The sequence below is a fragment of the Salvia miltiorrhiza genome, chromosome 5, assembly GCF_028751815.1.
Source record: "Salvia miltiorrhiza cultivar Shanhuang (shh) chromosome 5, IMPLAD_Smil_shh, whole genome shotgun sequence".
Classification (NCBI taxonomy): Eukaryota; Viridiplantae; Streptophyta; class Magnoliopsida; order Lamiales; family Lamiaceae; genus Salvia; species Salvia miltiorrhiza.
Window position 1 is genome coordinate 38,400,295 of NC_080391.1, and position 15,453 is coordinate 38,415,747.

Here is a 15,453-nt window from a genome sequence, read left to right on the forward strand (position 1 = left end):
GCTCAGATCAATGCCGCTTTGTCTATAAAGAATTGTTTGCTTCAGCAAAAAAGTAGGGTGTCCTGGCTCAAGGATGGCGATCGAAATTCGGCTTTCTTTCATACTATGTTGAAATACAAGAAGAAGCCTCATTTTACTTCTCATCTGTCAATTCAGGGAGAGGTTGTTTATGATCAGGGGTTAATTAGTGATCACATTGTGGATTATTTTTCGACGCTGTTTGAGGAAGGTCCCCATGTAACGTTAGATTTAGTTGCCATCGAAGCAACCTTTGATCCTATGGTGGATGCTCAACATAATGATATGCTTACCAGAATTCCTGATGAGGATGAGATCACGACTGTTGTTTTCGGGATAGATGCAAATAGTTCTCCTGGATTGGACGGTTTCTCTGGAAAATTCTTCTAGAGCTTTTGGGACATTGTGAAGACTGATGTTTGGACGGCGGTCGGGGCTTTCTTTAAGAAATCCTATCTTCATACTGGATGTAACTCAAATATCATGGTCCTTTTACCGAAGAAAGATATTGTGAGTTTGGTTACTGATCTTCGTCCGATTGTGCTCTCGAATTTCTTTTTCAAAATTATATCCAAGATCCTTGCCACGCGTATTGGTATGGTTGCGGCTAAATATGTGAGATCGAATGGGCTCATTAGTGAAAGATCTATTCATGATTGCATTATGCTTGGCTCTGAAGGGGTTAACTGTATGAAGCGGATTGGATGAGGGATCAACATGGCTTGCAAAATTGTCATAAAAAAAGCGTTTGATACGCTAAGATGAGATTTTTTGCTTTCTGTTCTCAAGGTGGAAGGTTATGCTGCTACGTTTATTCATTGGATTGATGTCATTCTGCGGTCGGCTCGCCTTTCTATTCTCTATAATGGTCGTTTGCACGGTTACTTTGCTTGTTCTAGTGGGGTGAGACAAGGAGATCCCCTGTCTTATACTCTTTTTGGGATTGCGGAAGATGTTCTCAATGCTCTTTTTCATAATTGCATCACTTCTGGGGATCTTAAGCCTGTGGTTATGGGTAGAGCGCGCTCCTTCCCAACTCATCTTATTAACGCTGACGACATCTTGGTGTTTTGCAAGGCTACGGTTCGCAATGCTCAAACAACTCAGCATATCCTTGAGTTTTATGGCTCTATATCTGGCTAGATTCATAATCCTAAGAAGTTTCATGTTTACTTTTCGGACTGTGTTCTCACTCTGTTGTGTCGTGCTATTTGTCGCGACGTCGGCTTCTCGGTGGGGACTTTCCTGTTCATTTGTCTCGATGTTCCTTTGTTTGTGGGGCATGTCTGCGCCTCTTATTTTAGGAGTATTCATGATCTGATTATTCACAAATTTGCTAGATGGCGGGGTCGACATCTGTCTATGGCAGGCAGAATTTCCTTAATCAAATCGGTCATTCAAAGTTTCCTTACTCATTCTATGATGATTTATCGTTGGTCTCGCTCACTTCTTAAGGAACTTGATATGAGATGTCGTAATTTTATTTGGATTGGAGATGCAGACAAATGCTCGAGGAGGAGGGTGGTCTTGGGATTCGTTATTTTTCCTTCATGAACAGATGTTTCCTCATGAGGTGTGCATGGAAAGTCATTTGTGGACATGATTTTGGTTTGGACCTCATGGGAGGTCGTTAGTTGAAGAATTTTGGTCAGGTGAAGACTATCACGGCTCTTTTCTCCGTGTGGCTTGGTATTCATGATGAGATTGCGCATTTGGTCAATGATTTGTATTGTTATATTAGTAAAGGTGACTTTACCAACTTCTGGACTGATGATTGGATTGGTTATTAGATTGCTCGCAGATGCGGGGTCCCACATTGCATGCATGAGTTCCTCACATATTCTGTTGCAGACTAATTCTTTGATGGGCTTTGGCATTTCACGAAGGATTTTGTGGATGCGCTCCTGGATGTTGTGTGTGATATTCTGGAAACCTTCTCTTCACGGTAAGGTCACGACCTTTCTCGCGTTTACTCATTATTGCCGTCATTTTCCCAAAGTGCGTTAAGGTTCTTGGATTTGGGAAAATCACATTTTGACTCGCCGTTCCCTTGTGGTTTAGAGGCTGTTGCATGATCGCCTTCCTACGTTCGATGGACTCATCAAACAGGGTCTTGTCATGCCTAATCATTGTCCTTTCTGTTTGGCTGAGGGAAAATCCATTAATCATATTTTCTGGACTTGTTGCAAGCTGCAACTGATATGGAGGGAGTTTCTTGGTTGGTTCAATTAGAGCCATGAGCTTCATGCACCAGACGATTTTAGTATGATGGTTGTGGCATGGAATCGCTCTTTTAGTTCGAAGGTCACCTATTGTTTGAAGGTTGGAGTCATCAATCTGATTTGGCTCATTTGGATGCAACGTAATCAGAGTGTTTTTTAGGATGGGAATTTTGAACATAAGTGGATTTTACATATGCTTAAGGTTTCGTTTCTTGAGATTGAGCGGAATTTTTCTAAGCTTAGGTCCATAAATAATACTTGGTCTGATCTCTTGGTTCTCAAGACTATTGGTGTCAAAGCTCGTGCGCCTCCTACTCCCGAGTTTATCAATGTTTATTGGTGGCCTCCCTCTAATCACTGGATCAAAGTCAACACTGATGGATCGGCCTTGGGGCACAGGGTAAAATTACTGCTGGCGATATTTTTTGGGATAATCACAGCTGGGTTCGGGGATGCTTTCATATCAAAGGCGGCTTTGGTTATACGTTTGAGGCAGAGCTCCTCGCCATCAATATTGCCATTCAAATTGCTCATGATCGCCAATGACATCACCATTGGATTGAATCCGACTCTATGTACATTGTATGCCTCCTTCAAACACGTTCTACTCTTGTTTCTTAGCGTTTTATGGCCTCCTGGAAAAAAGTGCTATCTCTCTATTACATAATTTCCACATTCATGTCACGCATATTTACCGAGAGGAAAACAAAGTTGTCGACATCCCTGCGGCAAATAACATGCAAGAGGGGTGGTGGCCTTTTGAGATCGATGATATTAAAGCTGCTGTTCGCCATGATATGGCGACGCATAGCCATCTTCGCATGGTTCACTAATCAAGATCTATGTGTTTCTCTCATTGGATTTCTTTGTTGTGCCTCTGTCGAACACGCTTTCATTGGCTGTGTTTGAGGCATATTTGGGTTTTTGTTAGGCGTTTTTGGAGGTTTAAATCCGGTGGCAGTGGGTTTGTTTGTTTTGAGGGGGTTTTGAGGCGTCACTTTGACATTTTTACAGCTTTCGGGTGCGCTCGGAGCTAGGGCTAGAGTGGTCGAGTCTCTTTGGTAGCTCCGCGATTGGGGATTGCTCGCGCATCTCTTATCGGCGTCGAGATTATTGGCCGACGAGTTTTGGTCAGTGATGCGCCGTGTCTTGCTTTTTTTTAGCTCTGCTTTTTATTGAGCACTTGGCCTGCCTTCTTGGGTTGGCTGCCTAATCGTCAGTTTGGGCATAACGTCGGGAGTTCCCGATGTTGGGGTTACACATGTCATAGGTTTCACATCAATTACCTTCAGTAATTGTGCATCATCACAGCTTTCAGCAATGTTCACATCAATATAGCCCGAATCAAGAACCCATTCCTAGCTCTTCAATGTTCACATCAGTTACATTCAGTAATTGTGCATCATCACAGCTTTCAGCAACTTCTGCTGAATCTTTCTTCTGGCCTTCCTTAGATTGCAACTTCTTCCACTCATAGTAGTTCTTCTTGATATGGCCTGCTTTGTCACAGTGGAAACATTTTCTTATTTCTTTATTTCCTTCCTTCTTTCCTTTTGTTTGAGCTGATTTCTTGTTTTCAAAGTTCCCCTTCTTGAATTTGATTTTCTGATTCTGAGTCTTTCATTTCACATTCAAACTTTCTGCCAGTGGATCAGATGTTCCTTTCTCATGAGCTTTCTGAAGATCTTTGGATTTTAATGCTGCTTGGACCTCTTCCATAGAGATTGATTTCTCTCTGAAAACAACATAATATCCTTCAGATTCTCAAAATATTTAGACAAATCATTGAGTAGAACGATTGCTTTATCTTCATCCTTTATTTCAACATCAATGTTTGCAAATCATCAAGAAGTTTATTGAACTCTTCTAGCTGATCTGACATTGGCTTTTCTTCAGTTATCTTGTAGGCATTTACTGCTTCATATAGAGGTGATTGGCTAAAGATTCGGCCATGTACAACTCCTCCAGTTTCTGCCATACTTCTGCCGCACTCTCACACTTAGACACTTCTCTGAGCACTTTGTCTCCACGGCATAAAATGATCACAATATATGCCTTTTTCGTCATCTCCTCCTTTTTTGTTTTGTCTTCTTTCTTCACCGGTTTGTCACTCTTCAAAGCACCGATCAGACCTTGTTGCGTCAAAATGGCTTTCATTTTTATTCGCCATAATCCAAAGTCATTAAGCTCTGTGAACTTCTCAGTTTCAAACTTAGTGGTAGTCATCTTCTACGATTGAACGATGTAATCTGCGACGTTGCTTGAAATTCGCGGATGCGATTCCCACTGGACAACGCCAATTGTAAGATTGTAGCTCCTAAAAGAGCAACGCAGCAACAGAGTTCTGGATCCAACTTAAGAACATATTGCAAATTCAAGCAATCGATCAGAAAACAAAATCAAAGACTCAAACAATTACGTGGTTCGGATCTATGATCCTACTACCACGGAGATTACAGATACAACACAGCAAGGAAATTTGAAGCAGAAATCATAGAAGCAAGTCTAGCTCTATCTTAAACACCTCTCCAAATCTTATCTCTCTCTTGTGTTATCTGGTGTTACAACAATGAATAATCACTCACAACTAAACTCCAACATACAGTTAATATACTAGAGAAAGAAAACTAATCATAGCCGTTGAAATCAGATCAGGAAATCAATGCAGAGGTGCACCACCCGCAGCTGCAACAGTGAATAACAGATTTTATGAAATCTGTTACTTTTGCAGTTTAGCCCCTCTCTGAAATTGCTATTAAGTCCTCCTGCGAAATGAAAGACTGTGTAATTTGAAATGAGAAGAGTGCGCGGAAATCCAACTCCCATCAAATATGAGATGATGATAAAATATGCAGTGAATCACTTGAAATTTCAGAAATCAATCGTTCATTGAAATTCAAAGTAAAAGATAAAACAAATAGTTTAAAAACAATGAAACATAAACCGCATGTATGAAATAGTTGAGAATTTTGACATACCTGATGTGTCTAAGGATGTCAAAAAAACCTGAAACCGACGAGTCGACCCGAATAGACCGATAAAAAACAAAGGGTTAGGGCTGAAAATTTTAAGCCCGAAAAAAATTTAGCCCGAATGACCCGAACCGAAAATAGCCCGAGCTTGATAGGGTTGGCCCGAAAACCGAGTGGGTTGGCCCGATTAACCGAACAATTTCTTAATAATTGATTTTAAACTTTAATATTTTACTTTTTAATTCCATAATAACATTTTGATGCTTGTAGAATATGTTCTGATTTTTTTTAACGGTTAATAACAAACATCTATGATATAAAAGTCAAAGAAAGATAGTCATTTATGTTAAATCTATATACATTTTTTATCGGAAACGAAGTTAAAGTTAGATATTACGTAAATTAAAGTCAAACTAACACTAATTTTTGTATCTAAAACAAGGCGAAATGTCTTGATTTAAAAAACACGACATATTTTTATTACAATAGTATGATTATCTATAATAAAAAAATAAACATATAAAAAAATCTTAAACTTGCGGGCCCAAAACCGAGTGGGTTAGGGTTAGGGTTGAAAAATTTTAGCCCGAAAAATAAAAAACCGACTAGCCCGAACTGAAAATAACCCGAAACCAAATGGGTTGGCCCGAAACCGAGTGGGTTGACCCGATTGACATCCCTAGATGTGTCTTCTCACCCTTGTCCAAATCAGTTCGTCTGTTTTTCTTTTCTTTTTTTATTGATGTTTCATCTTCGGGTGGAGAGAGATATAATATGTCAAAAATCTTTTACGGAGAGATGATATTTCTAGAGAGGTTTTTTATTTATATTAGGGCATTAAAAATCCTATAAAGTCAATGACATTAAAATTCTACAAATTTTCAATATCACCAGATTTCAATGTATATTTAAGAGTTATAATTGAATACCAACAAATTTTTAAGAATTTTTAAAAATCTAAATTGAATACCTATGAACTTTTCAAATACAAAAAAATCTTTTAAATCCCCTAAATAAATAACAGGAAATAAAATCCAATAAACCATCGGAAAATTAAAAAAAAAAAGGAAAAGAAAAAAAAATCGGAAAATCAGAAGAGGAGAAGGAAAAAAGAATAAAATTTTACAGCATAGAAGCTTTTGTTTCTAATTATCACCTATGGGCTATGGGCCCACCACTCTGATTTGTTGCTTTTAATTTCTTAGAAACTTATACATACTTTATTGTAAGATTTGATTTGTGATAATATTGATAACCGATAAGGTTTGGAGGATGTGAGTAAGTGAAAAATCTGGAAATCAAGAGCGTAAATGGCATCCGTATTTCCTTGTACTCTCCAACCAAAATTCTCCCTGAATAAGTCATGTTCTACTTCAGTTGCGATTACTCGGCGTGAGTTCGTGGGTGGTTCTGCGAGAAGCATTGGATGGTGCAGCAGAAGCAGCAGCAGATTGGGTCCCAGCTGTGGTTCCAGAAGCATTTGCTGGTTTAGGTTCGGCAAGAATGGCGTTGACGCCGAAGGCGCTGGCATCTACGGCAGCCAGGCTCGCGACGATTTCGACCGCGACGACGTCGAACAGGTCCCTCTCCCTCTCCCTCTCCCTCTCCCTCTTCCTCTCTTGTCTTGTATTCTGATAGTATTTCATTAATTATGCAGTACTTCAATTACATGGGGATGCTGGCCGTGGAGGGCTCTTACGATAAGATGGAGGCTCTTCTGCAGCAGAACATCCACCCCGTCGACATCTTGCTGCTCATGGCCGCCTCCGAAGCCGACATCCCCAAAATCGAGGAGCTCATGAGAGCCGGAGCTGACTACACCGTCAAGGATGCTGATGGCCGCACCGCTTTGGATAGGGCCGCCTCCGACGACGTCAGGGATTTCATTCTTGGTTTTTCTGTTCAGAAAGCTTAATATGTTGCTTCATATTATTCTATCAACAATGCATTTATGATACCTAGCCTCTTCTTGTTCCTTGTTAACATTGAGCTGTACTGTATTACTGCCTCTTCTTGATGAACTGAAAATTGAGTGCTGTGGGTCAAGTGTTGTCATTCACACACACATAGATTTACATGAGAATAGTATCATTGCTTGAAATAAAGCTGGACGAGCTTCTTGAGAGTGTCGATAACACTGGTGAATGGATCAAGAGCAAGAGGGCCATCTAGTTGAAGATCAGGGAACTGGTTGGTGAGAGCTCGCTGCATACCGGACATGGACATCATCGCTGCAAGCTGGCTATTCGACATGTACTCGCAGTCTTGTGGAGTGTCCTTGATTTTGCTAGGATCATACCCGAATTCCGCCAATGAAGATTTGTACTTGTCTATGAATTCTGCTCCCGGGTTAGGCGTCCTCGAGTATATCTGAAATATATAACAACAAATCATTCTAGCATCACCACTACAACCCACCAAAGATCTACGTTTTACTTCTATCAAACACAGTTGAGCACATGAGGGAACATGATTCACATTCTTCAAATGATGTCACCCAATTCACTCTAACCATTTACAAACCTTGGTTTCACATTCAAGATCATTATTTAGTAACAAGTGCCACAGCTTCTTCTAAAACATATATGACTTGAGGAGCCTAAGAAAATGCATACAGCAGAAGAAGCCAAAAATGAATATCCACAAGTAAAGATGAGGATATTTCCCTTTCATTCTCTGTACGCTACTGCCAAGAGAAAGAACTAGTAAATTGAAACTAAGAATATAGATTACAAAACAGAAAAGTGTAGTCAAGATGCAGAGGCTTCAAGCTATTGCATCATCAAGATGAAAAGATGCCTAATACGGAGGGCATATGAACACAAAATAAACATTATTAACAAAAGGAGACTGAAAAACTTGTAATGACATAAAACATGTGCGAACTTGCCTGTATAAAACTTTTGTCCTTAGCTCCAGACACAAGGGCATAGTTGTCATAATCCGTGGATAGTACATCGTAGGGTTCCTTGGGAATGAACGGCAAAGTAGGGAAACGAAGGTAACACTTCTCTTTGATCATCTCCGTCCTTTCAAGGTCCGTCTCGGTCTTATCCTTATCTTCTTCAGAAAGGCATTGAACCTTCCCCCTTATACCTGTAATATAACCATCAGGTCCTCCGTGAACACAAAATGTATCAACCTGAATAGCAGGTGCATCCATGTCATATGTATAAACGCCCTGAAATTAAGTAGAATGAAATAATTCAGTCAGAAATCAGGACAGCAATATAACTTAAAGAGCATAACTGCAAAAGATGATAATAGACACAAAGTTCCATCTTTTTCGTCCCACACTTGTCTTGGGTAACTTAAAACATGATTCTTCATTTATTTTCAATGATCTCCTGACCCCAGAATCCATGTAAGCTACACTTGTCTTGGGTAACTTAAAACATGATTCTTCATTTATTTTCAATGATCTCCTGACCCCTGAATCCATGTAAGCTACTCATGTTCACATTTTATCTTCATCACCAAATATGGCATGATAACATCATGGAGTAGATTGCCCATAGGCAAGAATTTCCCTTAAATAATGGTTTCCAAATTTTTCGTTTAACCTGAGTACAGTGGCAATCTTCTTGACCTTGCCCAGCAAATCCACGCTTAAGGGAAGCTACTTCAAACCATCTCCCAGCATATCTGGTCGGATCAAAATTTTTTACAGACATTCCTCTCATCGACATCAGCATTCCCTTTCCCTCATCAGCCTCTGAAGGAAGAACCAGCTTGTTGTCTGCAGCACTTGCTAGCTGGGATATATTGCTTTGAGAAAGATTTGTTGCTGTCGCCTGTCAAACACACACACAAAAAAAAAAGAAAAAAAATTATTTGTGGAAGTAGATAGAGCTCAGATGATATGTTTTTCCCTTAATTGGAATACATGACAGAGATCTATCATTTGTCTCAAAATCAAAATGTAATGTAGATGATTTTTTCCCTTGAAAATAGAAGGTTAGTACATATCAAGAGAACCAGATGTATCTTAGAGCGCAGAACATAAATTCGGCGAGAAAACAGTAGACTTAAAGAGAAGATTACTACCTTTTCTCTCTTGTAATCTAGAAGCTTTCAGAAAGCATGATAGGCGAAATCAAAAAAGTTCAGCCTAAAATATGAGGAATAGGGTTGACTATTTCCTTCCTTAATCACACTATTATCATGTATAAAAGCAGGTCTTTGTGAGGGAGATAATTGCCAACCAAATAAAAGGACACAACTTTCCCTTATCTCGAAGTATAGACATGGCGCGACTGATAGAAAAATAGAGCACTAACCACATCTGTCTGAGATAATAGTACAATTGATGCTGCAAGACCTGATATGGCTTGCTGAATTCCAAATTTAACAGATGTAGGTTTCTCAATACGGCAGTCTGGCATGTCTCTGTTTGGAATTCTCCTATTCCAAATAAAGAGAGGGTTTAGCACTTCATGACATGGTATCCATGTTATGCAGTGATACTTATACAATACTGAAGCCAATGTTGTCAAGAAGAAAATACGAAATTAAGTGAAAGTCGCATAACATCAACTTATTTCTATGTACATTAGGATGGCAGAAAATTTTAATCCTCTCATATTGATTCTTTTATAGGAATTCGAGGTAACTTGCCACCAGTTTGACCTCCAACAGTTGTAGCACAATTGGAACATATAAACAGTCTACAAGTATAGTGATCAGTGACAATCACTCATATTGCTGCTTGCAGTTGCACTATTGTATGCCAAACAGGTCTTGGCATCATTGCGCGTGGTGCATATGGTTGTTTTGTTTGTGCTCGTGTCCATTGCATCATGGGGTGTTTGAAGGTCGAAGGAGGTGAGGCCATGGGATTATACCAAGCTTTATCTTGGATTAAGGAATTGGGCTGCAAGGTTTTGTCAAATGCCATTGCTTCTAAGGCCACAAATAATTCCGAGTTTGAAGTAATAGTATTGAGGTGCAAGAAGTTGCTCAATTCGTTAAATGTTGTCAAAGTAAATCATGTTAGACATGATACAAACATTGTAGAACACAATTTATCTAGGGTTACTAGGAATTTCCCTAGCTCTCTCATGTGTGGGATGAGCAACCGATTTTTGTGGTTGGCCTTCCCTTCTTTCCTTCTTGTTCTTGTTCTTGTTCTATAAATTAAAGTTGGGTTTAAAAAGGTGAAAAAAAAATGCAATAAAAAATAAGCTATTGCAGTTGGACCTAGTTATGCCAATAGAAATATAATTCAAATTTTAATTTTTTTATTTATATTTTAGAAACTTACTAAAGATAATTTCTGATTAAATAATAAATTAATCTAGGTATAGTTCATAAATTTTATTTACCAATGGGGTGCCTACAAGATTGTGTTACCTTAATTTCCTAATTGTGTAATTTCACAACTATAAATAGGTTGATGAGAAGGCTCAGAATCACACTGCATGAAATTCTGCTAAACATGTGATTAAAGAAGGTGTTTCAATCGTAACTCTCGCATGTGTTCAACCCTTAAATTCAAATGCAGACGTTGTTCAAGGTGAAGCCTCTCTTCGCCAAGCATAAAGCGCAGCTGAAGATTGTTCATCAAGATAATCAATGTCACTCACAAATTTTAGTTTGATCGAAAAGACAGAATTTGGAAACACTTTTCGCGTTTATTTACTTATAGACATGATAGATTAGTTCTGGGTATTTCTAATCAATCAAAAGGGCCAGGAATAAAATTCAGCATTATCTGAAGATCAACTTAAATATTTTGAGAAAACATCCACATTCATTCTGGAAGTTGAATATGGAAGTGAAATTTCCAAACGCAATTGCTTATTGAAAATAAAAGTAAATAAAATAAAGTAGATATAAAAAAGGAGAGGTGAGAATTAAACCTGGGCGGGCGAGGATAATTAGGGGATTGATGTATTAGAGGTGGCGATTGAGCTGCTACAAGACTGCTACATTGGTACACCATTTTCAGGAGGAATTCTTGCTTCTCCGAGCCCAGATTTGGAATTGAGAGTATTAACTAGAAGAAATTAAACTTTATGGTGTCATTTTCATATGGGGCTTGTGCATAGATGACATTACATCTAAACTGTTAATTTGTAAATAACGAGCTTTACGGTTCAAATTCCGTCGCTTCTTCTTCTTCAAAAAAGAAAAAAAGATGGTTAAGCAGTTTGTAGTATTTTCCGGCTACCAAAGTCGTAGAACTTGAATAGGAAATGCAACATCCATCAATATAAGTCGTGCTCTTAGAGCAAGAACAGTGGGGACGAACTGATAGCAGACCTGATAGAGGGGGGCCACATTGGGTCAGTGAGGCTGCAGTGGGATGACATGATAGGTGATTTGATTTTTTTAGTTTTGATTATTGTATTTTTTATTTAATTTTAATTGCAGAAATTTAAATAACACAATTTACTTCAAATTAAACTTCATTAATTTAAAAAATCCTAAAGGTTACATTAAAAAAAATTAAAACTCAAACGGTCGAATAACCGAGAATCAAACAGAAAAAAAGCAACGGTCAAATGACAAATTTCCTTTAATTTTGAATTTGATTTTTTTTAATAGGCGCGTGTTACGCGCCCGGATTTTTGCCCATCGTGTCTGCCCCGACGTATCAGGCCAACCTCGTGTCGCTTCTCGCTGCAGTGGGCGACCCGATAGGGGTCATGACTCGAGACCCCCTATCAGGGCGCCCACTGCGGATGCTCTTAGAACTGGAGCAAGATTGCACATGTGTCAAACTTTTCCTTACTCGGTGCGAGATGAATGAGTATTGTATTGTATGACTTGTTAACATGCCTTAGAACTTGAATATTACTCCCTCCGTCCACTAATTCTTAACCTACTTTGCTATTTTCGTTCGTCCATCAATTCTTGATTCATTTTATTTTGGATAAATTGCATGAAAATACCTGACAATATACCAAAATCTGATTTTTTGACAACCTTTTTAATTGTAACAAAAATTTTAACGACGTTTCAATTGATAGCAATGTTGGTCCAGAGTAATTTTCCGGCCAAATTAAATTAGGGTTAGTGCTTACGTGTGATTAGTATCTAATGTGGCTAACAACATGTAATTAGTGTGATTTCGTGGTATGGAACACGTATAATTATTAAATACTTAAATTTAAAGAATTCCCAAACAACGTCGTTTTGTGTTGAGGAAGCCAAGAGCCAAACGGCGTCGTCTGGAATTAGGGCTGTAAAATTCGATAGGACGCGACGACCTTCTTCAGATTCAGAGTTATTGCCATATTCGAAATCCCTAATCCCATGCTAAATCACTTTTCAGAATAAATAATTGCTCGATTCCCTACTTGAAGACTAGTTTATTCTTCCATTTCTTGTCTTTTCGTCATTAACCCTTTGTGGAGGTGGTCCCAGTAGCACGCGGAGAACAGTGAATGCGAGAGAAATGGGGGACAGGTAGGGCTTTACTCCCTTTTCTTTTCTGCTATTAAAAATTGCTTTTTGAACTTGGGTTATTATTGAGTGTAGTCGATTCTAGGATTTCTTGTGATTTCTTGCATTTTTTTTGGGTTTTTACAGTACATCTGGCGTTTACATTCATCACGGTGGTAGATTTGGGCATTATGATAAGAAAGACATATATGTTGGGGGTGAATGTTGATTTACTTGCTTTTTTCCTCTCCTATGTCGCGTTTATTCATAGTTTTTGGGGTGTTTTCATTGAGTTCTTGAGTGTCTTTGGTTTAATTTGTTCAATTTTGTGGAATAGACTACTCGTCCGTGCTCGTGTTGTTTTTATAGGCTCTTGGACTTGATTTGTGAAGTTTTGGATGAAGTATAGTGAAGCACGTGAAGAGACGAGTCCATAGGCGCGAACGGGGCTCAAATCGGGGATCGGATGAGCAAGAACGGGCGTCGGGAAGTCACGCGGAGAACAGTGAATGCGAGAGAAATGGGGGACAGGTAGGGCTTTACTCCCTTTTCTTTTCTACTATTAAAAATTGTTTTTGAACTTGGGTTATTATTGAGTGTAGTCGATTCTAGGATTTCTTGTGATTTCTTGCGTTTTTTTTGGGTTTTTACAGTACATCTGGCGTTTACATTCATCACGGTGGTAGATTTGGGCATTATGATAAGAAAGACATATATGTTGGGGGTGAATGTTGATTTACTTGCTTTTTTCCTCTCCTATGTCGCGTTTATTCATAGTTTTTGGGGTGTTTTCATTGAGTTCTTGAGTGTCTTTGGTTTAATTTGTTCAATTTTGTGGAATAGACTACTCGTCCGTGCTCGTGTTGTTTTTACAGGCTCTTGGACTTGATTTGTGAAGTTTTGGATGAAGTATAGTGAAGCACGTGAAGAGACGAGTCCATAGGCGCGAACGGGGCTCAAATCGGGGATCGGATGAGCAAGAACGGGCGTCGGGAAGTCCGCATGTCGGAGGACACGCGGCCGCACGCGAGGAGGCACGACGGGAGGTCGCGCGGTCTGGGTATGCGGCCGCATGCGACGGCCGCACGACGATGCAGAATTCGCTGGAGGACCGCGCGGGTCAATCATGCGGCCGCGCGAGCTCGCGCGGCCCAACCATGCGGCCGCGCGACGCGCTGATTTTCGCCCATTTTTCCGGATTTTCTTTTAAAGCGCGATTTTGGGAGTATTTTTGAGCTTGAAGACCTAGGGCATATAAATACCACCCAATAGCTTATTCCAGAGAGCTTTTATCATTTTTTTCTACATCTTTTGGAGAGCGGTGAGAGACGGAACAAGAGCAAGATTGAAGACTCTCAACTTCACTACGGTTTTTCATTGTTGAATGTTTATTTGTGTTTTGAGATATTATTTTTCTAGTCATATGTCTATGTGTGGATAGAATCCTTTTTCCCAGGGTTTAGGGAGTAGACATGATTTGAATTTCTGACTGTTTGATTCAATTAATTGAGATTGTTTTTCCTTTTTATGTTCTTGTCATAATTGTTTGCTTTATTGTTTGATCACCAATTTAGCATAATCATAGGTTTTAATTTGATATCGGGAGATGATAATTATTACCTGAACTAAGAACGTAAAACACATTTATTTTAATTCTAAAGGGAATTGATAATTGTGAGGGCGTTAATCCTAGGAACTTTTAGGAGTTATATGTTAGAAGTGTGATCCAGGGATGGTAACCTTGCATGTAGTCAACGGTTTGTATGCCACGGGAGTGGGTATGAACTAGCTTAGAGATTGCTTTAGGAATCATTTTATTAATTGAATTAAACATGTTAGTGAGGAGAATCTGTTGAAACCTTTGCCTTGGGAAATTCTCTCTTTTCTGTTACTCCGCATTCTTATAGCTTGATTTCTTTTCTTTTCAGTTTTTATTTATTTAATTTGTTTTCAAAATCAAAACATTAATTTTCATTTTTCCAGATAGAGTAAAGTAATTTAGGATAGGCATTGATACTAATTAGTCTTTGTGGATTCGACCTTGTAACTGCTATACGCAATTGCACCCGTACACTTGCGGCGTGTTAATAAAATAGCGAACAAGTTTTTGGCGCCGTTGCCGGGGACTGATTTTTATCAGTACTATTCTGTTAATTGTTTGATACTACTCTGGATTTTTTATTTCTGTTATTTGTTTAAGTTCTTTACTTCTTTCTTGTGGTTCTAATTTGAAACTGGTGATTTGTTTAGGTGGTATATGAACACAAGATCTAAAAATTTACCTTTAGTAGATTTTGATCCAGAACTTGAAGCTTCGCTCCGCCTTTACCAATAACCAAAAAACTAAAGCCACACTCAACACAATGGCTACTGCAGAGGAAGTCCGTGCTCTGAGAGAGCAGTTGCAGGCGTTGATGGATGCTCAGAAAAATGTTGCTGAGCAGAAACAGCAGCCTATTGATGAGGCATTTACTCCACTGTACCAGTACCAAGAGCGCCCAGAGTCAACGCAAATAATTTCGAGCTAAGGACTGGGCTGATTACCATGGTACGACAGAACCAATATGGAGGTAGTGCCGTAGAGGATCCCAACGTGCACTTGAGACAGTTTCTGGAGTTGTGCAGTACTAGCAGATGATATCATTCGCCTTCGTCTATTCCCCTTTTCACTGCGGGACAAGACTAAGTCATGGTACCACACTCTGCAATTGGGTGCCAATTAGGGATGGCAATAGATCCTGGACCCGGTCCAGATCCGCAGATCCAGATCCTTTTTACAGGATCTGGACCTTGTAAAAAATGGGTCCAATGGATCTGGACCGGATCTGGATTACTCTTAAGATTTGCGGATC

The 15,453-nt window shown here is 39.3% G+C and overlaps 2 protein-coding genes across 2 annotated transcripts; one reads left to right on the plus strand and one right to left on the minus strand.

Moving 5' to 3' along the window:
- Window positions 1–6,355: 6,355 nt before the first annotated feature.
- LOC131024340 (protein LHCP TRANSLOCATION DEFECT-like) lies at window positions 6,356–7,258 on the plus strand. Its single transcript, XM_057953850.1, has 2 exons — window positions 6,356–6,792; window positions 6,870–7,258. Exons 1-2 carry the CDS (start codon window positions 6,523–6,525, stop codon window positions 7,125–7,127), a joined length of 528 nt encoding a protein of 175 aa, XP_057809833.1. The 5' UTR covers window positions 6,356–6,522; the 3' UTR covers window positions 7,128–7,258.
- LOC131024339 (chloroplastic lipocalin-like) lies at window positions 7,182–11,400 on the minus strand. The gene is made up of 5 exons (XM_057953849.1): window positions 11,074–11,400; window positions 9,493–9,616; window positions 8,776–9,006; window positions 8,103–8,393; window positions 7,182–7,582 (listed from the first exon to the last, which is right to left on the minus strand). Exons 1-5 carry the CDS (start codon window positions 11,154–11,156, stop codon window positions 7,301–7,303), a joined length of 1,011 nt encoding a protein of 336 aa, XP_057809832.1. The 5' UTR covers window positions 11,157–11,400; the 3' UTR covers window positions 7,182–7,300.
- Between the last annotated feature and the right edge of the window lie 4,053 nt (window positions 11,401–15,453).

Excerpts from the sequence above, each read along its gene's own strand:
- LOC131024340 (XM_057953850.1), top strand. The coding sequence starts at position 6,523 with ATGGCATCCGTATTTCCTTGTACTCTCCAACCAAAATTCTCCCTGAAT. Across the intron at positions 6,793-6,869 it reads ACCGCGACGACGTCGAACAG|TACTTCAATTACATGGGGAT; the intron begins GTCCCTCTCCCT and ends TTAATTATGCAG.
- LOC131024339 (XM_057953849.1), bottom strand. The coding sequence starts at position 11,156 with ATGGTGTACCAATGTAGCAGTCTTGTAGCAGCTCAATCGCCACCTCTA. Across the intron at positions 9,007-9,492 it reads TATTATCTCAGACAGATGTG|GCGACAGCAACAAATCTTTC; the intron begins GTTAGTGCTCTA and ends TGTGTTTGACAG. Across the intron at positions 7,583-8,102 it reads AGGACAAAAGTTTTATACAG|ATATACTCGAGGACGCCTAA; the intron begins GCAAGTTCGCAC and ends TATATATTTCAG.